General features: G+C 42.2%; 1 protein-coding gene across 1 annotated transcript in view; it reads left to right on the plus strand.

The window, feature by feature from the left end:
- Positions 1-23,079, plus strand: part of LOC140481584 (sideroflexin-5-like) — a 327,308-nt gene that overhangs the window by 70,007 nt on the left and 234,222 nt on the right. The window contains exon 3 of the mRNA XM_072578021.1: positions 6,431-6,508. Within this exon, the coding sequence (XP_072434122.1) occupies positions 6,431-6,508 (78 nt within the window). The remainder of the gene's footprint in view (positions 1-6,430; positions 6,509-23,079) is intronic.

Below are 23,079 nucleotides of genomic sequence, written 5' to 3' on the forward strand. Positions count from 1 at the left end.
AACTGAAGGGATAGGTTAGGGTGAGGGGGAAAGATATAAAAGAGACCTAAGGGGCAACTTTTTCACACAGAGAGTGGCACATGTATGGAATGAGCTGCCAGAGGTTGGTACAATTGCAATATTTAAGAGGCATTTGGATGGGTATATGAATAGGAAGGGTTTGGAGGGATATGGGCCAGGTGCTGGCAGGTGGGTCTAGATTGGGTTGGGATATCTGGTCGGCATGGACAGGTTGGACCGAAGGGTCTGTTTTCATGCTGTACACCTCTATGACTCTATGACTGTAAGGCATTCAAGGCAGGCACAGTGCAAGGAAAAGTTGCAAACAATGCAGTCTTCAGTCAAGTCTAGAACTGCCGAGCACCTATACAGCGAATGAGTGCTGTGTTTTACTTCAGGCTGACCAGCTTGGAATGATAGGGATATTGAAAAGGCTGTTGGGGTTGGAAGAAGTTTGATCAAGATGTTGAATCTTTCTTCATTCTCAGTCCTGTTCCATAAATTCTAACATAGCAATGTCAGCTCTACACATAATTCTTCTTCTGAGATGTGACGTCTTCAGAATTTAAAACCTCCTGTGTTTACTTTATTGATGTATACCAACTGTTCCTTATTTTCATCCTCTTTTTCTGTTGAAGTACTGACTGTTGCAGGTTTGATTGTCACTCTCAACAATACCAACACGCCCCATCATTAGCCATTGATGGGATAGTAATCACTTGCAGAATATAGGTAGTCCCAGGTTGCAAATAGATTCGTTTTTGAGTTTGTTTGCAAGTCAATTAGTATGGAAGTGAGAACACAATGCAGGACGAGGAAGTATTCACGTCAGGTCTTTAAAATTAATGTTACTCCACCCCTATACGGGATCGCAATTTTAATTGTAAGCACTTGTAAGTTGAACACTCATAAATCAAGACTGCCTGTATGTGACTGCAACACGTCACTTTCATTGAATGGGACAAGTACCTTGGCTGATCTATAAATGACATCTGCCCCAACTCCCCCCAAAACATTACAGTGTCAAAATCAAACCAAGCTTATGGTTGTTTTTACATGTTGTCAAAATGCAGGCCAGCTAACTCAACACGACAGGACTGGGACATTGAACCCACTTAGTATGTGAACTACACCAAGGTGTGTAATTGCCAAAGAGCAACTTAACTGCTGTGAAAATATTCTACTGATGTAGCTTATTTGTACCACTGACCATCATTTTCCCTCATTGTTCTAGGAATGGAATTGCACACAAATCCTTTTTTTTATGGAATAAAAAAAACTCTAGGCTTCCATTCCAGTGCACAGTCATTTAGAACTCATCAGCTCAATGGTGTTGGACATACTGTAGCCCTTTCTCTCTCCAACCCTGCAGGAAGCTGTTTCATAAGCCAACATTAATCTGCAGCTAATAAAGTCACTTCTCCATTAGATGAGGTTCTAATTAAGAGAACTAATTTCAGAATACTTCCTAAGGGTTTTCACAGAAGTGAAAAGATTCCATCTCCTGCTGAGTACTGATGAGGTCAGAGACACTGAACAGTCAGTGAGGTGAAAATTTGACGATATTTATAATTGAGGTATATAAGAGGTAAATTAGGACTCATGTTTCTAAGCCTAACCCATACAATCACTACCAGTAAATTTTATTTAACAATTCAAAACTTAACTTGCGTCATAACCAAAACTGTCTATTTACAACCCTGTCTGACCTGTGCGCTGTAGAAACCCTCATTCGTGCCTTTGTTACCTCAATACTTAACTATTCCACTACACCCCTGGCTGGTCTCCCAGAGTGCTGATGAAGAGTCATCTAGACTCGAAACATTAACTTGCTCTCTCTATGGATGCTGTCTGACTCTCTGTGATCTCCAGCATTTATTGTTTTCAGTACAGATTCCAGCATTTGCAGTAATTTGTCCCTTGTTCACCCTCTGCAAACATGAGATCATCTGAAACTCTGCTGTCAATGTCTTAACTCACAGCAAGTCCTGTTCATCCAATATTCGTGTGATTGCTGACCTAAACTGGAGATGCCTCAGCTTTTAAATTTTGAATCTGTGTTCAAATCTCCATGGTGTTAACCTCTCTCTCTCTCTCTCTCTCTCTCTCTCTAACTTTTCTCAGCCCAATAACTGTGAAAGATCTTTATGCTCCTCCAATTTGGCCACTTCCAAATTCTTTATTTTTCTTTCTTGTACCATTTGGGTCCTTGCCTTCATTTCTTAAGCCTGTCTTTATGAAATTCTTGCTGAAACTCTCTCCACTTTTGGGACTTCTTAAAACTTACATCCCTGACCAAGCTTATGATCATAGAATAATTAACTCACCTTCTCCTTATGTAAACAGATTCAAATTTTATAATGACTTATTCTTCTGTGAGGTTGGTGGGACAGTTTTAAAAGATTAAAGGTGCTACATAAATGCATATGTAGTTGATATAGTTGGGTGCATTCCTTAATCCCCAGATGCCCAATGGGAGAAGTGCCTATGGATATTAAAGTCTGTGTTGGTGTCACTCATCTTATCTCTGACATATTCTACACCTGAAATTGTTTAGCAGGCTTGCTTTCTTCCTCTACCCAACATCCAAACTTCCATACCTTGGAGTAGTTTGCAAAGTTGTGCATTATCCATGTTTTGTTCCAGACCATCAATAAAAATAACAAAGAGCAATAACCTTAACACAAATTTCAAAGGTGTACCTACGCAGCTAGTACTACATATAACTGTTTCTGTTCACACAAATTCAGTATCCATAATGAGGATTATTATGTATCAGCTGTCATAATCCCATGTACCAACTTTTGTGTACATGATTAAAGACATTTTGAGAACCCAGAAGCACAATATCTGTGGGGTTTCAACATCCACTAGCCTTCAATCCAGTGGTGAGACAAGGCCTCTTATCTCTCAAAATAATTGTATAAACAATGATGTCAACTCTGGTCAGAGATGTCCATCTCCCCAAGAATCAGGTTTGTTTCACTATCTGAGAAGCCTTAACGGTACTGAGCAATGTGTAATCATTGATGAACTGAGATGACTGACCTCCAACAACCACAACCATCTTTTTATGTGCCAGGTATGACTCGAACCAGTGGAGAATTTGGGCCTCATTAGGTTGAATATGGCATTGATGTCTGGCACTCTCACCTCCCGTCTGGTTGGATTCAGTTCTTTTGTTGATGTTTGAACTAAGGCTGTAATGAGGTCAGGAGCTGAGTGACTCTGGCAGAACCCAAACTGGACGTCACTGAGCAGGTTATTGCTGAGCAGGACTGTTGATGACACCTTCCATCCAGCACTTTACTGATGATTGAGAGTAGACTGATGGAGCAGTAATTGGCTGGGCTGGGGGTTGGATTTGTCTGTTTTTTGTGTACACGATATACCTGTGCAATTTTTCACATTGTAGTTGCACTAGAGCAGCTTGCTTAGGGGTACAGCAAGTTCTAGAGCACAAGTCTTCGGTACCACTTCCCAAATGTTGTCAGGACCATAGCCTTTGCAGTATTCAGTGACTCCAACTAGTTTTGATATCTCATGATGTGAATCGAATTGGCTGTGGACAGGTATCTGTGATGCTGGGAACCACTGGAGGAGATAACCTTCCACTCTCGAGGGCAGTTACGGAGGACAGACCTCAAGTCATCCTTACCTGAAATGGAAATTAAACCAGTACTGCTGGCATTATTCTGAATAAAGTAGATTAATTGACCCTATTCTCCCCTAATATTTATCCTCTCAACCAAGATTACTAAGGCAGATAATTTGTTTATTCTCTTTGCTATTTGTAATATCTGGCTATGTGCAAATCACGTTTCATGCATTAAAACAGCGCCAGTTCTATTTCAAAAAGCACATCGTTGACTATTAAATGCTTTTAGACATTCTGAGCTTGTGAAAAATGCTTTTAACTGCAAGTTCTTTCTTTATTTATAACAGTAGTTTTGCTATTTTCTAGTTTTGACATGCTATTCTGTTTTATGCAGGCCAAAGGAACTTCAAATCAGTTGCTAAATATGAGCTTGTTGTCCCATTACGTAGCACCTTTAATTCCACCACCAAGGCAAGGAAGCCTGACCTACTTGAAGAGTTCTAAATCTAGAAACAACTGCACTTACACCCATTTCTCCAGTTTTAAAGTTGTCATCAGCAGTGCGGCAATCTTGGAAGTTCAGAATCTTCCTCAGATACAAAGCAGCAATGCAAATCTGTATTAACTGTATTTTTGTTGTGCTGTCCCGCCTACTTACCATCTTGTTTGAGGAATGCTTCTAAACTCTGATAACAGATTTTGAATTCCTGTGCTGCATGTCAAAGTACCATAACCCGTCTCCATTTCCCTTTTCATTATTCTGATGACTGAATTTACTGGAATAAGCAAAGATGTGACCTTCTGTTACGGAAGTCAGAACAGCTACATGTTACTTGTGTTCTATTTTAGGTCACAAGGTCTTAAAGGATAGAATTGAAGCTTAATCTTTCCACGCATTTATCAATGTACATATATTAATACATTCTGTACTTATTTACAGAAACACGTATTTCATGCATACACTTTCAAATTCCACAACTACAGTTTTTCAGAGGATCAGGCTAATGGTAGGTGCAATGAATGAGCAAGAAACGCTGGCGGGTCACTGGCACGTCCTTCAGCTAAGGTAGGATTTGCTGATCTGAGCATATATGGAAGGGGAAAAGGGTGTAAGTTCATACTACCTGAGCATTATTCTGGAGGACAAGCCCTTTAGTGAATAGCACATAATCACTGCTGTGACCCAGCAGCCATTATAGTTTTGGGGCACGGGCACCCTTGTGATGTGAACAAGGAGGTCCACACGCAGCAAGGACTTTACACAGTAGGTGCCTGGAATGTGTTGCCAGCAAAGGTAGTCGAGGCAAGCATGGTAGTTTCATTTAAGATGCGTCCGGACAGATGCATGAGTAGGTGAGTAGCGAAGGGTTGCAGGTTTAGACCATGGATTTGGATCGGCTCAGGCTTGGTGGGCTGAAATTTTCTTTCTCTTTGTTCTCTGAGAAGAAAGGCAAACAATAGTTGGAATGTTGTTTCAAGGGAACATTTCAGGTTGATAGAGAGATACTGTTTCCATGAGTTCGCGAGTTTATGACTAGAGCAAACGGTCAAAAATTAGAGATGGACCTATTTGGGATGAAATTAGGCCTTTATATATTCCATATCAAAATGATGGACTTTTAACTGTTCTTGAACTGGACTGGTAAACCATTCAGCTGAATCAAAACAAAACAAAAAAACAATGAGAATCAAACTGACTTCAGTGGATCAAGAAGGTTGACCACCCCCACCATAGGACAAGCAAACATCGTGAGTGACAACCACTTCCTAGGAATCAGTAAAAAGAAATGCCAGGGCATGAGAAATTCTTTGAGGAAATGACAGTATAGTAAAAATTGCTGCTCACTAACGTTACATGTTAGGGACTTGTCGAAGCTTATTTTGATAGAAGGTAATCGAAAATAATGAGCAACTGTTGCAGGTAAATGGAACTGATTGGAAGATGGAAGTGTCTTTGTGTTCTGAAGGGTGATTTTTCAACAATTCAATGCATAAACTCCCAGCACCTCTAACTTCCTTGCAGTTCAGCAAAGAAAAGCCAGTGGAATCAACAAGACTGCACATTGCTTAAAAGCAAGTGGGAAAGCACTACAGTGTTTTAGTGGTCAATAAAACATCATGGTTGCCTCTCTGAAATATATATGCTAGTTGAAGAGTAAAATTGAAGTCTGGGCCATTTAGATGTACTGCAAAAGAGCAGAAAAATGATTGTTTTTGGAAAAGGCAACATGTTATATTAGAAGACATTTGAATTCTGGATTGATCAAGTTGCAGAGGTGGAGATTACGGATTTAATTTTTTTATGCCTGATGTTGTAATGTTAAACACTGGGCGCTCAATGGGGATGGAACGTGTTCAACAAATGCTGTAAGTAGGTGCTCCATAGTTAATTTTTCCAGTTGAATATCCCTCACCTCAGTCGAATAAATGTGCAATAAAATTTGGGAACAAAGTTAAACAACACTTCACTTTTTTCTTTTATTTCATAAAGCAGATAGATGGCATTTTACTGTAAAATGTAGATTCCCACTATTATCCCCCACCACCATGCACTTTCCCCGCGCCCCCCCCCCCCCCCCCACCTTACCCCAAGCCGCACTCCTGAATCTTTTGACAGAGAGGGAAAAATGAGGACCTGATGGGAAGGGAAGGCTCAGGTGGCAGGGACAGCGTTTGTTAACAGTGATTGTTTCCACAATGTGTTACTAGCTGTGATTACAACTACCAACAGAGTCAGTGATAGCAGCTGGCCTTCCTCAGCAGAAAGCAGTATCAAAACATGTGATTAGATTTATTATTTTAAACTATGTTCCCCTTATGTTTTGTTTTCAGAGTCAACTTAAAGCAGCAGTGCAGCTCTTAGAAGATTATAAACATGGTACTTTACCCAGAGGGGTCTCAAACCAGCAGGTAACTATCTAATACCTAACTTATCCCTCCTTACCTTCCGCTATCTCTTTGATGCTCTCTAATATGGTAATTGTTCTTCTGAGGTTCCCTCACATATTTGTTCTGACTCTGTGTAGCCCATTCTTCATGCTCAATGTCTTCCATTAATCCTCAGTCAAGAACCTTTGTATACTATTATAATTACTGCAATTTACTGTTACCCAGTTCATCAAAACTGTGGAATTCTATCTTTTCTTGAAAACATTTTTTTGCTGTATTACTCATGTTGATTACGGGTAATTAGACCTGAAAGGATTGAGGTTAGTAAGGAGAAAGTGTATTCAATTCTAGAAGGTGTGAAAGTAGATAAGTCTCCAGGGCTGGATGGGATTTATCTGAGGATTCTCTGGGAAGATGGCCGAGCCTTTGGGCTTGATCTTTGAGTCATCATTGTCTACAGGTTTAGTACTAGAGGACTGAAGGATTGCAAATGTGTCCTTGTTCAAAAAGGGCAGTAGAGATTACCCAGGTAATTATAAACCAGTGAGCCTTACATCGGTTGCAGGAAAAGTTTTAGAAACGATTATAAGAGATAGGGTGTATAATCATCTAGCAAGCAACAATTTGATTGAAAATAGTCAACATGGACTCGACAAGGACAGGTCATGTCTCACAAATCTCATTGAGTTTTTGTGAAGGTGACCAAGCATGTGAATGAGGGTAGGACAATTGACGTGGCATACATGGACTTCAGCAGAGCCTTTGATAAGGCTCCACATGGTAGGCTACTGGAGAAAATGTGGAGGCATGGGATTGAAGATGATTTAGCAGTTTGGATTAGAAACTGGCTTTCTGTAAGAAGGCAACGAGTGGTGCTTGATAGAAAATATTCAGCCGGTTACTATTGGTGTGCCACAGGGATCTGTTTTGGGACCACTGCTGTTTGTCATTTTTATAAATGACTTGGATGCAGGCATCGGTGGATGGGTTAATAAGTTTGCAGATGACACTAAAGTTGGTGGAGTGGTGGACAATGTGGAAGAATGTTGCAGATTGGAGGGAGACCTGGATAAACTGCAGAACTGGGCTGAAAGGTGGCAAATGGAGTTCAATGCAGATAAATATGCGGTTATTCACTTTGAGAAGAAAAACAGGAAGGCAGAATACTGGGTCAATGGAAAGATTCTTGGTAGTGTGGATATGCAGAGGGATCTTGGTGTCTATGCCTGAAGGTTGCCACCCAGATTGATAGTGCTGTTAAGAAGGCATACGGTGTGTTAGGTTTTGTTGAGAGAGGGATTGAGTTCCGGAGCCGAAATATCATGCTGCAATTGTACAGAACGCTAGAGCGGCCTCACTTGGAATATTGGGCAAAAGTGAGGACTGCAGATGCTGGAAACCAGAGTTTAGATTAAAGTACTGCTGGAAAAGCACAGCAGGTCAGGCAGCATCCGAGGAGCAGGAAAATTGACGTTTCGGGCAAAAGGCCCTCATCAGTCATTTGAAATATTGTGTGCAGTTCTGGTCGCCCCATTACAGGAAGGATATGGAAGCATTAGAAAAGGTGCAAAGGAGATTTATCTGGATGTTGCCTGGTCTGAAGCGAAGGTCTTATGAGGAAAGGCTAAGGGACTTGGGTCTGTTCTCACTGGAGAGAAGAAGGGTAAGGGGGGATTAAATTGAGACATACAAGATGATCAGAGAATAAGATAGGGTGGACAGTGAGAGTCTTTTTCCTAGATTGCTGACAGCTGCTTGTACGAGGGGGCATAGCTGCAAATTGAGGGGCAATAGATCTAAGACAGATGTTAGAGGCAGATTCTTCAGTCAGAGAGTGGTAAGGGTGTGGAATGCCCTGCCTGCCAATGTAGTTAACTTAGCCACATTAGGGGCATTTAAATAGTCTTTGGATAAGCATATGGATGATGATGGGATGTAGGGTGATGGACTTAGTTTAGTTCACAGGTCGGCATAATACCGATGGCCGAAGGGCTTGTTCTGCACTATATTGTTCTATGTTCTAAGCCATGTTTTATTAGCCATTCCTAGCTGCCCTGAAAATGTGATGATGGGCTTTCTCCATGAACAACAGTAACAATCTACATTTATATGTCATTTTCAATGTAATAAACCTTTGTAACATTTTTCACAGGAGCATTATGAATTAAAAGGTGTCACGAGCCACTTGACAGGCAATGGCATTGCCGACTCCGAATCTCCACTATCAACAACTGTCAGGCATTGTCATTTACTTGGAACTGATCTGAACCAGGCACTGATCTGTACAGTGGCTATAAGACCAGGACACAGGCTACAACTCTGTGCTGAGTAACTCACTTTGTGTCTTCTCAGTACCTGTCCACCATCTACAATACACAAGTCTGGAGTGTGATGGAATGCTGTCCACTTGGCTAGATGAGTGCAGCTCCTGAAACACTCCATAATCTTGACACCATTGTGGACAAAGCAGACTGCTTATTTGGTACCATAGCCACCTCTTTTAACATTTATTTCATTCACCAGTGATGCACAGTGGCAGGCGTGTGCACATTATGAGATATGATGCTGTAACTCACCAAGCTTTCTTCGACAACACCCTCCAAACTGGCAATATCTATTCCATAAAAAGGCAAGGGTGTCAGGTACATGGGACACTGTCGTCTACAACTCCCCTATAAGCTACACATATCATGACTGGAAATTGTATCACTGCGCATAAGGTATAAGACCAGAAGATATAGGAGCAGAAATCATTCATTCAGTCCATGAGGTCTGCTCCACCATTTGATCATGGCTGATGTATTTCTCAACCCCATTCTCCTGCTCTCTCTCAGTAACCCTTGATCCCCATACTAATTAAGAACCAATCTATCTTTGTCCCAAAAACACAAAAAGACTTGGCCTCTGTAGCAATGGGTTCCACAGATTTACCACCCTCTGAAGAAATTCCTCCTCATCTCACTTCTAAAGGGTCGTCCCTCACTCTGAGGCTGTGCTCTCAAGTCCTAGTCTCTCCTACTAGTGGAAACATGTCTCCATATCCATTCTATCCAGGCCTCTTGGCATTCTGCAATTTTCAATCTGATTCCCCACCTCATCCATCTAAACTCATCAAATACAGACCCAGACTGCTCAACTGCTCCTTATACATCAAGCCATTCATCTCCTGGATCATTCTTGTAAAACTGGTCTGGACCCCCTCCAAAACTAGAACATTCCTCCTTAGATACAGGGACCAAAATGGCTCACAATATTCCAAATACAGTCTGATCAGAGCCTTATACAGTCTTAGCAACATAAGATTCTCCCTGGTCTTGTATTCTAGCCTCTTGAAATAAATGCTGACATTGCATTTGCCTTCCTAAATGCCAACTGAACTGGCATGTCAACCTTAAGAGAATCCTAAACCAGAATTCCTAAGTCCCTTTGAGTTTCAGACTTTCAAAATATTTCCCCATTTGGAAAATAATCTACACCTCTATTCTTTCACAAGACAAAGCTTTTCACTCTGCCTCAGTACACGGGACAATAAATTCAATTCAATTCAGTTCAATTCAAAGGTGTAACCTCACACTTTCTCACATTGTATTCCATCCACCACTTCTTTGCCCACTCTACTACCCTGTCCAAGTCCTTCTGCAGCCTCCCCACTTCCTCAACACTACCTGACCCGACGCCTACCATTGTGTCATCTGCAAACTTAGCAACAATGCCCTCGGTAACGTGAATAGTTATGGTCCAACATGGACCCCTGCAGAATTCCCCTAGTGTCTGGCTGACATCCTGAAAAAGACTTATTTATCCTCACTCTCTGCCTTCTGCCAGTCAACCAATTGTCTATCCGTGGCAGTACACCTTGCCCCAAACACTATGGGCTCACAACTTGTTTAGCAGCCTCCTATGCGTCACCTTGTCAAAAGCCTTCTGAAATCCGAATAGCTTACACCCACTGGCTCTAATTTGTCTAACTTAGAACATAGAACATAGAAAAATACAGCGCAGTACAGGCCCTTCGGCCCTCGATGTTGTGCCGACCGAAGCCTACCTAACCTACACTAGCCCAATAACCTCCATATGCTTATCCAATGCCCGCTTGAATGACCATAAAGAGGGAGAGTCCACCACTGCTACTGGCAGGGCATTCCATGAACTCACAACCCGCTGAGTAAAGAATCTACCCCTAACATCTGTCCTATACCAACCTCCCCTTAATTTAAAGCTGTGTCCCCTAGTAACAGCTGACTCCATACACAGCAAAAGGTTCTCACTGTCAACCCTATCTAAACCCCTAATCATCTTGTACACCTCTATCAAATCTCCCCTATACCTTCTTTTCTCCAATGAAAACAGCCCCAAGTGCCTCAGCCATTCCTCATATGATCTTCCTACCGTGCCTGGCAACATCCTGGTAAACCTCCTCTGCACCCATTCCAGTGCCTCCACATCCTTCTTGTGGTATGGCGACCAAAACTGTACACAATACTCCAGATGCGGCCGCACCAGAGTCTTATACAACTGCAACATGACCTCAGGACTCCGGAACTCAATTCCTCTACCAATAAAGCCCAGTACGCCATATGCCTTTTTCACAGCACTATTTACCTGGGTGGCAATCTTCAGAGATCTGTGTACATGGACACCAAGATCCCTCTGCTCATCCACACTACCAAGTAGCCTACCATTAGCCCAGTAATCCATCTTCTTGTTACTCCTACCAAAGTGAATGACTTCACACTTAGCTACATTGAACTCCATTTGCCACCTTTCTGCTCAGCTCTGCAACTTATCTATATCCACCTGTAACCTGCCATATCCTTCTTCGCTGTCCACCACTCCACCGACTTTCGTATCATCCGCAAACTTGCTCACCCAGCATTCAAGCCCCTCCTCCAGGTCATTAATAAAAATGACAAACAGCAATGGTCCCAAAACAGATCCTTGTGGAACATCGCTAGTAATTGCACTCCAAGATGAACCTTTACCATCAACTACTACCCTCTGTCTCCTTCCAGCCAGTCAGTTCCTAATCCAAACCTCTAATGCACCCTGAATGCCATACCTCCGTAATTTTTGCAGTAGCCTACCATGGGGTACCTTATCGAACGCCTTGCTAAAATCCATATACACCACATCTACTGCTTTACCCTCGTCCACTTCCTTGGTCACCTTCTCAAAGAATTCAATAAGGTTTGTGAGGCACAACCTGCCCTTCACAAAACCATGCTGACTATCCTTGATCACATTATTCCTATCCAGATGTTCATAAATCCTATCCCTTACAATTGTCTCTAAGACTTTGCCCACAACAGAAGTGAGACTCACTGGCCTATAGTTACTTGGGCTGTCCCTACTCTCCTTGAACAAGGGGACCACATTCGCTATCCTCCAGTCTTCTGGCACTATTCCTGTAGACAACGAGGACATAAAAATCAAGGCCAATGGCTCCGCTATCTCCTCCCTAGCTTCCCAGAGGATCCTAGGATAAATTCCATCAGGCCCAGGGGACTTATCTATTTTCACCCTTTCCAGTATTTCCCGGACCTCTTCCCTACATACCTCAAAGCCATCCATTCTAATCACTTGTGACTCACTATTCACATCAGCAACAATGTCCTATTCCTGAGTGAATACTGACGAAAAGTATTGATTTAGTGTCTCTCCAATCTCCTCTGCCTCCACGCACAACTTCCCATTACTATCCTTGACTGGACCGATACCTACCCTAGTCATCCTTTTATTCCTGACATACCTATAGAAAGCCTTTAGGTTTTCCCTAATCCTACCAACCAAGGACTTTTCATGTCCCCTTTTCGCTGCTCTTTGCTCTCTCTTTAGATCCTTCCTGGCTACCTTATAACTCTCAATCGCCCCAACTGAACCTTCACACCACATCTTTACATAGGCCACCCTCTTCCCTTTTATAAGGGATTCCAATTCCTTATTAAACCACAGCTCCCTCACAAGACCCTTTCCTCCCTGCCTGACTGTTACATACTTATCAAGGACACCCAATAGCTGCTCCTTGAACAAGATCCACATATTATTTGTGTCCTTCCCTTGAAGCCTATTTTTCCAATCCACACATCCTAAGTCATGCCTCACCGCATCATAATTTCCCTGCCCCCAGCTATAACTCCTGCCCTGCAGAGTACACTTATCCCTCTCCATCACTCGAGTAAAAAAACTTGCTCGTTACCTCCTCAGAGAAGACTAACAGATTTGTCAGGCATGACCTACCCTTGATGAAGTCATGCTGACTCAGCCCTATTTTACCATGCACTTTCAAGTACTTCACAATCTCATCCTTAATGATGGGTTCTGAAATCTTACTAAGACCTGAGGCCAGGCTAACCAGACTATAACTTCCTGTCTTCTGCCTCGCTCCCTTCTTAAACCTTGATGTTACATTAGCCATTTTCCAATCCTCTGGGACCCTCCCTGACTCCAGTGATTCCTGACGGGTCACCACCTATGTCTCCACAATTTCCTCAGCTATCTCCATCAGAACACTGCGGTGTAGTCCATCTGATTCATGTGATTTATCCACCTTCAGATCTTTCAGCTTCCCTCACGTCTTCTTCTTAATGATGGCCACTACACTCACTTCTGCCACCTGTCTGTCTTGAAGTTCTGGTATGATGCTGGTGTCTTCCACTGTAAAGATTGGTACAAAGTACCTGATCAGTTCCTCTGCCATTTCTTTGCTCCCCATTTCTCAATCTTCAGTGGTCCTATGTCCACTCTTGCTTCTCTCTTATGGTTTAGGTATCTAAAAATACTCTTGCAATCTGCTTTTATACTACTAACTAGCTCACTTGCATACTTCAGCAATTCCCCCCTATATTGCTTTTTTTAAGTTATCCTCTGCTGGTTTTTAAAGGCTTCCCAATCTTCTGGCTTTCCAGTAATCTTCACTACATTGTCTATTTTTTTCTTTGCTTTTATGCTGTCCCTGACCTCCATTGTCAGCCATGGTTGCCTGGTTCTCCCCTTAGTATTCTTCTTTCTCCTTGCAATGAATTTCTTCTGTGCCTCCCAAATTACTCCTAGAAATGCTACTCCCATTGCTACTCCACCATCTTCCAGCTAGGCTCCCCTTCCAGTTAACCTTGGCCAGCTCCTCCCTCACATTTTTGTTTAGAATACTGTTAAATCTGATTCCAGCTTCTCCCTCTCCAACTGCTGTCTCGGGATTCCTTCGCCTTAAGCTCCCTAGTCAACTCTGTCTCATTACACCTCACCAAATCCAGATCTGCCTGTTCCCTAATGGGCTGTACCACAAGCTGCTTCAATCTTGAAGATCTTGAAGATTCCTTTTTTGGAGATCCGTTAACAGCCTGATTTTCCCAGTCCACCTGCATTTTGAAGTCTGTTTTGTAATAGTGTCTTTCTTACAAGCCCTTTCTATCTTTTGACTTACTTTCTTTCCCACAACTTGACGACTGCTGGAAAGCCTGTCCACAATGCCCATCAGGGTCTTTATGTTTCCTTAACTCTACCCACATGGATTCTATACCTTCTGGCTCTATATCATTTCCTCCTTTAGCTTTAACTTCTCTCTTACTAACAAGGCAACCTTGCCTCCTCTGCCTATCTGCCTGTCCTTTCGATAGGATGTGTGTCCTTAGATATTTAGCTCCCAGCTCTGATATCCTAGCAACCACGTCTCTGCTGCTCACAGCATTGCACTTGTCAGTTTTGACCTGACCTAAAAGCTAATTTTCCACTGATGGGTAAGTCCCGAACCAGAGGACACAGTTTAAAAGTAAGGGGTAGGCCACTTAGAAGTGTTGAGGAGAAACTTCTTCACCCAGAGGGTGGTGGGTGTATGGAATGCTCTGCCCCAGAAGGCTGTGGAGGCTAAGTCTCTGGATACTTTCAAGAAAGAATTAGATAGAGCTCTTAAGGACATTGGAATCAAGGGTTATGGGGATAAGGCAGGAACAGGATACTGATTGAGGATGATCAGCCATGATCATAATGAATGGTGGTGCTGGCTCGAAGGGCAGAATGGCCTACTCCTGCACCGATTGTCTATTGTCTAATTTACCTTGTTTCGTATACTTCTTGCATTTAAGTACAACACCCTCAGTCCTGCACTGAACGCACTGCTTCTATGCTGTGTCTGAAATTTCGATTACTAACCCTTTCCATACTCTCTGGAAACTTTATTAAGTTCTGCTGAGCCCTCCTCCCCCTTAATTCTTTCCATTATTTCCCATGCAACTGAAATCCACTCCCCGACTATTTAGTTTAAGACCCTATCCACAACTGTAGTTATGTGAATTATTGTCGCAAAATGATTCAGGCGTGGCCCATCCCATCAGGACAGCTCCCTCCTTCCCCAGTAGTAGTGCCAATATCCCAAGAATTCCAACCCATTTCTTGCACACCAATTTTTATGTTACACATTTTTCTCTTTAGTCTTGTGCCAATTTTCTCATGGTTTAGGCAATAATCCAGAGATTATTTCCTTTTTGGTTCTGCTTTCAAATTTAGCTCCTAACTGCTGATATTCCCTCAGCAGAACCTCTTTCCTCTTTCTCCCTTTATTGTTGGTACATATATAGACCAAACAACTGGATCTTTTCCCTTTCTTCAGCCCAGATGAGATGTCATTAATCTGGGAACCAGGTAGGCAATATAGCACTCAGGGCTCTCAATCCTGGCCACAGAGAACTATCTATTCTCCTGACAATTCACTGTTACTGGATAAAAAGCCTGGCTCTCCCTTCCTAACAGCACTGTGGGTATACTTGACTGCAGTGTTTGAAGAAGGCAGCTCACCACCACCTTCTTGAGTGCAGTTGCAATAAATGATGGCTGGGCCAGTGACACCCACAACATATAAATGAATTTTAAAAATGACTTTTTTTCTGAATTCCGTTCCCAGCATTTGCTGCATAACTGTTAACACCTTTATCTATTGATTTTGGTCTTGAAAACTTCAAATTAAGGTGATAGCATTCAGTGCCATCATCCTCCTACAAATAGACAGGAATACTTAATTCATTTTTAAAGCTGCTAGTGAGTAATTAGGCAATCTCACAAATTATTAGAATTCTTTGTGATCGTTAATATCAAACTGAAACATTCGAACTCTGAACAGATCCTCCAGTTTACAACATCTCCAAGGTAAGCGTCATTCCCTTAATATTAAACTAGACCTTGGAATATGAACCGAAGTTCCATGTGCAAGGGGTGTCTTCATAAGTGGTATAGCATCAAATTGTGTTTGATAATTTAACAAACTGTCAACTATCTTGGAACAATAGGGCCAAAAGCCATTTCCACCAAGCTCTTTTCACCTTTTTTATGTCTTATCTTTATCCGAGCTAATTCTCTATTTTGATCTTCTGAACTCAGTTTCTCACTACTGTATTGGTTTCATGCTGCTATTTCAGAGTTAGCACCTCCTTTTCCTTTTTTCCTTTCTTTCTGAAATGTCAATTACCCATGAGTACTCATCATTCTGTAACTATAATTTCTAATGGTTATCAAATCATACTTATTTATTTCCTATTTGTGCTATCAATTCATCCATCTTGATATGAATGCTGCATGCGTACAGATAAAGAATCTTTAGTTCTGCCTTTTCACCATGTTTCCACCTTATTTGCTGATGCTGTTATTCTTGTACACATAGTCTTTTCCTGTCACATTCTAGTGATCATTACCGGTAACATATTAACCTGCACTATTGCCCTGTCCTTTCTCCCTAACTTTGCAAAACATTATATGAACTCTTCCTTACTATTTCATTTAAGTTCCCTCTAAATTCCTGGGAGCACAGTTTCCCAGTTCAAGAATGATTCAAATGTGCTCACATTTCCCCAGACCTTGTGCTTGTGTATCATAAATCAAAATCCATTTCTCTCATATTTACTCTGCTGGAAAGGACTTTTTCAGTTAGAAATCAACCAGAAAAGATTTAAGTTCACTTCTTGCTCTCAGCTGAGGTAAGTATAATCGACAAAAGCAGAGATATATTTTGTTTCCATTGGGGTACTGCACTTCTACAATTACTTTCTGCTACATTGCCAAAATGGCTGTTACTTGTGTACAGAAGGTAATATCACCATAATTCTACTGGCGCATAAGTCTGCTCTATCATTAGAGAGAGAGATGATTGGTGGTGGTTTAACTTGATGATCACCAGATTTCAGGCAAGGAGAGAGGGTTGAGAAGGAAAATCTTTCGTAGTAACTCCAGCCAGTGCTGGAAATTATCTCATTCTGTTACCATCACTCTACAGTCAGCCAACAATGAACGTGATGAGTCTAGAAATCTGGTCTGAGAGACAGTGGGATTCAAATTTCTTTTTCCAAAATGGTAGTGGAGTAGGGTCCTAACCAGCCTCAAGGAAGCCCAGCTCAGACTCCCAGCCACGAGGTGATGCCCAATGCAGACTCCCAGCCTCGAGGTAATGCCCAATGCAGACTCCCAACATCAAGGAGAAGCCCAGCACAGACTCCCAGCCTCAAGGAAGCCCTGCACGGACTCCCAGCTTCAAGGAGGCCCAGCGCAGACTCCCAATCTCAAGAATGCTCAGCACATACTCCCTGCCTCGACAAAGCTCAGCAGGAACCTCTAGCATCCATGAAGTCCAGTGCAGAATTATGGTCTCAAGGAAGCACAGTATGGACTCCCAGCCTCAAGGAAGCCCTGCACAGACCCCCAACCTCAAGAATGCCCTGTATGGACCCCTGACCTCAAGGAAACCAAGTACTGACGCCCAGCTTCAAGGAAGCCCAATGCGGACTCCTGGCTTTATAAAGACCGAATACTGTACTGAACTTTCACCATTATTTCTTTATTTTTCTAATTTATACTTAAGATTTTGGACCTAGGAACCTTTGTACCTAGCCTTGTAAGGACTGTAAAACTGGTCTTTTAAATTTGTTCATTTTACTAATTTATGCCTAAGATTTTGTACCCTGGTGTCTTTGTTCCTAAGACAACAGAAATGGCGATTTTGTACATTGTCCCTGTACTCTTCTATCCCTGTACGTCAGTACATGTGACAATAAATCTTAATTCTATATTTTGACAAGTTATTTTACCATTATTGGTATCACAGTCAAATCTAGTCCCAAAAACCCAATTTTGTAGACACTAGGATACCGACAGAAGGATCCTGCCTGAAACATTGACTTTCTTGCTCTTCGAGTGCTGCCTGACCTGCTGTGCTTTTTCCAGCACCACGCTTTATCAATCAGGATACCTGTTCCACCTAATTACACTGAGCCCATTGGCAATGCTTTCTCATAATGGTATCTAAGGCTGAGTAACTTAGCCAGAGAATTATAGGTTCAATCTTCAATCCAGAGACTTTTAAAAAAAAATCTAGTCTAACAGTTCATGGAGTACAAGAAACTGCATCAGCAAATGTGCTATCATCTAGATGAGACATTCAGTTAATGTTTGAGATGTAAGACATAAATGATCTTTCAAAAGAGCAGGGAGCTCTCTCTAGGCATCCTGGTCAGTGTTGATAGCTGAACTGCATTACTTTATTGCCGATTGTAGAAACTTAATATGCACAAACTGACTGCTGAATTAGCAACATTACTGCATTGAGTAATGTTAGGCAAAAGTGAGGACTCCATTCCTGATGAAGGGCTTTTGCTCAAAACGTCAATTTTCCTGCTCCTCCTATGCTGCCTGACCTGGTGTGCTTTTCCAGCACTCTAATCTAGACTCTGCATTGAGTAATGTTGCCTTCCAGAGAAGGTGGGACCTGTACAAGAAGGACAGGTTGCACCCAAACTGGACAGGCACCAATATCCTGGCAAGGAGTTTCAGTAGTGCCACACGGCAGGGTTTAAACGAGTGTGGTGAGTGGGTAGGGTGAGATCTAGAGCAACAGGTCAGTAAATGTAGAGACTGAGGAAGAGCTTCAGTCTAAGGCAAAGAAAGTTAAGAGGAGGAACATTGAGGGAGAGGTTGTTGAGCTTAGCAGGACTGGAAGCTTGTCTTTGCTCCAATGCAAGAAGTATAACAGGTAAGACAGATGAACGTAGAGCCTGGATTAATGCATGCAATTATGACGTTGTTGCTATCACAGAGACAGGTTGAAAGAGGGACAGAAACTGGCAGCTTAATATTCCAGGATATCAGTGTTTCAGATGAAACAGAGGAGGAGGCAAAAGAGATGTGGGAGTTGCATGACTGGTTAGGGAGCAGACCATCGCTGTGTTGCAGAAGGACACCCTGGAGGAATCCTTCAGCAAAGCATTATGGGTAGAGCTCAAGGACATGAAAGGTGCAATCACAATGTTGGGATTGTACTACATATTGTACAGGCCCCTGGTGAGACCACACCTGGAGTACTGTGTACAGTTCTGGTCTCCAAATTTGAGGAAAGACATTCTGGCTATTGAGGGAGTGCAGCGTAGGTTCACAGGGTCAATTCCTGGAATGGCAGGATTGCCTTACACGGAAAGACTGAAGCAACTGGGCTTGTATACCCTTGAGTTTAGAAGACTGAGAGGGGATCTGATTGAAACGTATAGGATTATGAAAGGATTGGACACTCTGGCAGGAGGAAACATATTTCCGCTGATGGGGGAGTGCCGAACCAGAGGACACAACTTAAAAATACGGGGTAGACCATTTAGGACAGAGATGAGGAGAAACTACTTCACCCAGAGAGTGGTGGCTGTGTGGAATGCTCTGCCCCAGAGGGCAGTGGAGGCCCAGTCTCTGGATTCATTTAAGAAAGAATTGGATAGAGCTCTTAAAGATAGTGGAGTCAAGGGTTATGGAGATAAGGCTGGAACAGGATACTGATTGGGAATGATCAGCCATGATCATATTGAATGGCGGTGCAGGCTCGAAGGGCTGAATGGCCTACTCCTGCATCTATTGTCTATTGTCTATTGTCAGACCTCCCAATCACCAGGGGGAGATAGAGGAAGAGATATGTACTCAGATTCTGGAAAGATATGAAAATTATAGGGTTGTTGTGGTGGGTGGTTTCAGCTTGTCCTATATTGACTGTGACTCCCTTTGTGCCGGAGGGTTTGATTGGGGAGCAAATTGTTAGGTGTGTCCAGGACAGGTTTTTGGAACAGTCAGTGGATAGTTCAATGAGGGAGGTGGGGGGCATACTGTATCAGGTATTGGGAAATGAGCCTGGCCAGGTGGTCTCAGTCTCAGAGGAGGTACATTTTGGAAATAGTGACCATAATTCCATAACTTTTTGGATATTTATGAATAAGGACAGGAGTGGATCTCAGATTAGGGTGTTAAATTGGGGGAAGGCCAACTCTAACCAAATTTGGCAAGAATTGGAGAACGTGGATTAGGAGCAGCTGTTTGAGGGCATATTTACATCTGACAAGTGGGAGTCATTTAAAGACCGGTTGATTAGTGCAGGACAGGCATGTTCCTGTGAAAATGAAAGATAGAAATGGCAGGATTCGGGAATCTTGGATGACAGGAGAAATTATCAGTTTAGTCATGAGAAAAAAAGATGCAAATCTAAGGTCTTAGCAATTAAAACCAGACAAAGTCCTTGAAGATCTAGAGAAAATAGGAAGGAGTTCAAATGGGAATTAGGAAGCCTAAAAGGGGCTATGAAATGTCCTTGGCCAACAGGGTTAAGGAGAATCCCAAGGCATTTTAGGCATTTATTAGCAGCAAGAGGGTAGCTTAGGAAAGAGCAGGTCCACTCAACGATAAAGGATCGAGATTATGTTTAGAACCAGAGGAAATGGTTGAGATCCTTAATGAGAACTTTATATTGAAAGTCGCCAAATAGAGAGATATGAGGAGTGTTAGGTTCGAGAAAGATGTGTGAATACTGTCAGGCAGGTCAACATAATGACGAAGCAAGTGTTGGGTTTCTTGAGATACATTAAGGTACACAAGTCCCGAGGGCCAGACAGGATCAATCCCAGGAAATTGTGGGAGGTAAGGGAGGAAAGAGCTGGGGCCTTAACAGATCTCTTTGCATCCTCTTTGGCCTCAGGCAAGGTTCCAGTAGACTAGAGAATGGCAAATGTTGTTCCTTTGTTTAAGAAGGGAAAGAGCTAATTCAGGTAATTATAGATCAGTGAGCCTGATGTACGTGGTGGGGAAGCTGTTGGAGAAGATACTGGGAGACTGGATTTATTCACATTTGGAAGCAAATGGTCATGTTTTACCAAGCTGAATGAGTTTTTTTTGAAAAAGTGACAAGAATAATTGATGAAGGAGGTGTAGTAAATGTTGTCTATATGGACTTTAATAAAGCGTTTGATAAGGTATTTCATGGCAGGCTGGTACAACAGGTAGAGTTTTATGAGATCCAGGGTGGTGCTGGTTAGATGGATCCAGAACTGGCTTAGTCATAGAAGACAGAGTGTAGCAGTGGATCTGTAACCTTTTTACCTGCTGCTCCTGGCCTATGCATGTAAGCTTTACCTGCGCAGGTATATGTTTTAAGAAGATCTGGCACTTCCTCCTTAACAAACCTCCGACCAGGTTATACATTCTGGTGCATTTCTCGCCTCCACTGTGCTTTCCATTATCAGTCCAACAAAGTTCACTGGCTTATCCTGTTTTCCTACATCTGGTTTCCCAGTGCTTTTCCAAACCCACCAATACTGTGATTTCATGTGGCCTACTTTATTGCAGTGAAAACGCTGAAGCTTTTTAACTTGTCTTTCCCTTTCAAGGGTTTCCTTTTTACTCTGTGGTAAGTTATCCTTCACTGATATCTACCTTTCCCTTTCCACATGAGGATTTCTCTTTTCCCAAATTTCTATCCCTCATGGCTCAAAATTGATTTGGGAAGCCAAACTTTGATTTATGGACCAACTCATAATCATCAGCCATCTCAGCTGCTAATCTTGCCTTTTTAACTCTCTGCTCTTCCAAATGAATTCTCACTATTTCAGGAAGTGAATTTTTGAACTCCTCCAAAATAACTGTCTCTCTAAGAGTGTCATAAGTTTGGTCTATTTTTAATGCACTTCTCCACATATCAAAATTGCTTTGTTTGATCTTTTCGAACTCAATGTAGGTTTGACCAGGGTCCCTTCTTAGATTCCTGAACCATTGTTTGTAGGCTTTTGGCACAACTCATATGTATTAAAGATGGCTTTCTTCACCTCCTCAAACATCCCAGCTACCTCTTCTGATAATGATGCAAATACCTCACTAGCTCTACCTACAAGTTTTGTTTGGATCAATAAAACCCACATTGTCACTGACCACCACATTTCTTTCACCACCTTTTTAAATGAGATGAAAAGGCTTCCACATCCTTCTCATCAAATTTAGGCAATGGTTGAATATATTTAAACAGTTTCTCACCAGGCCTTTGGCTACCATGGGTGTGCTCATCCTCACTCTTTTCCTTCCGAAGCTTACCTTCAACCTTCATCTCCATCCTTTTAAGCTGACTTTCCTGTCTAAGTGACAGTAAGGACTGCAGATGATGGAGATGAGAGTTGAAAAGTGTAGCACTGGAAAAGCACAGCAGGTCAGGCAGCATCCGAGGAGCAGAAGATGATGTTTTGGGCATAAGACCTGCATCAGGAAATGTCGATTCTGTAGCTCCTCAGATTCTGCCTGACCTGCTGTGCTTTTCCAATGCCACACACTTATCCTGTCTTTTCTGAAGTTCAAACTCCTTTTCTTTCTTCCGTTCCTCTCTCTCCATTTCTCTCTCTCCCCTCTCTCTCCCTTTTTCTTATTGTTCTGCTAAACTGATTCGTTCTTTTTCTCTTTCCTCTGCTTTTAATCATAATTCAAACCATTTAATTTCTGTTGCCTTTGTCTTTTGCCTCTAACTCAAGCTGCTTCATTTTCCATTGAATTTTAGCCATCTCTCAAGCTTCTGATGGTGTTTCTAACAAATGTAAATGCTGAGCTATTGCTGTAATTATCTCTCATTTCCTCACAGAAGGAGGCAGCTCCAGCTCCAGCTTGTCAGCTAATTCCAGCAGCATGGCCTTAATCACCTTTTTTAAAATTCCCAAAGTCACTTCTTCCATCCCCAGAAAACTCTTGGTGACTGAAAGAGCCATTGCTATCCTGAGCACTGTTTAAACCAATCGAATTCAGCACCTGGAACAAAAGACGCTAATACCTATCACTCGTTGCCTTCGAGTCCAGCAATCCTAATCCCAATTTGGAACTATAGAAAAAAATCCTGCAAAGAGCCTCCAATCTGGTATGGACCAGGTCAGACCCCTTCAAAGCATTTCAAGAAAGTAGCTTGAACCCTAACTTTGCTAGTTGGTTTAAGCCGGTATAAAGCAGATATTCCAGGAGGGATGCATTTGGCCCAACCACTTAGTTTTAAACCAAACTGAATTTATTTCAAGATTACCGAATAAAACACAAACAAAAGAGAACAGAATACAGAATAACGTAACCTATCCAAAAACCTACCAGATTATCCCAGCTTAATGATGCTGTTCCAAATACTTGCAACAATCCCATAAACACCCCTTGGCAAAAGAGGTAAAATCAAATGTATGGTCTTACAGGAGAGAGAGAGAGATGGTAGAGGGATTGAGCATGGAACACCTTCTTCCATGTAACTGTTTCTTGGACCAGCAGGCTCAAAACTGACTAACAGCTCTGAACCAAAAACA

This window comes from Chiloscyllium punctatum, chromosome 1, assembly GCF_047496795.1.
Source record: "Chiloscyllium punctatum isolate Juve2018m chromosome 1, sChiPun1.3, whole genome shotgun sequence".
Taxonomy (NCBI): domain Eukaryota; kingdom Metazoa; phylum Chordata; class Chondrichthyes; order Orectolobiformes; family Hemiscylliidae; genus Chiloscyllium; species Chiloscyllium punctatum.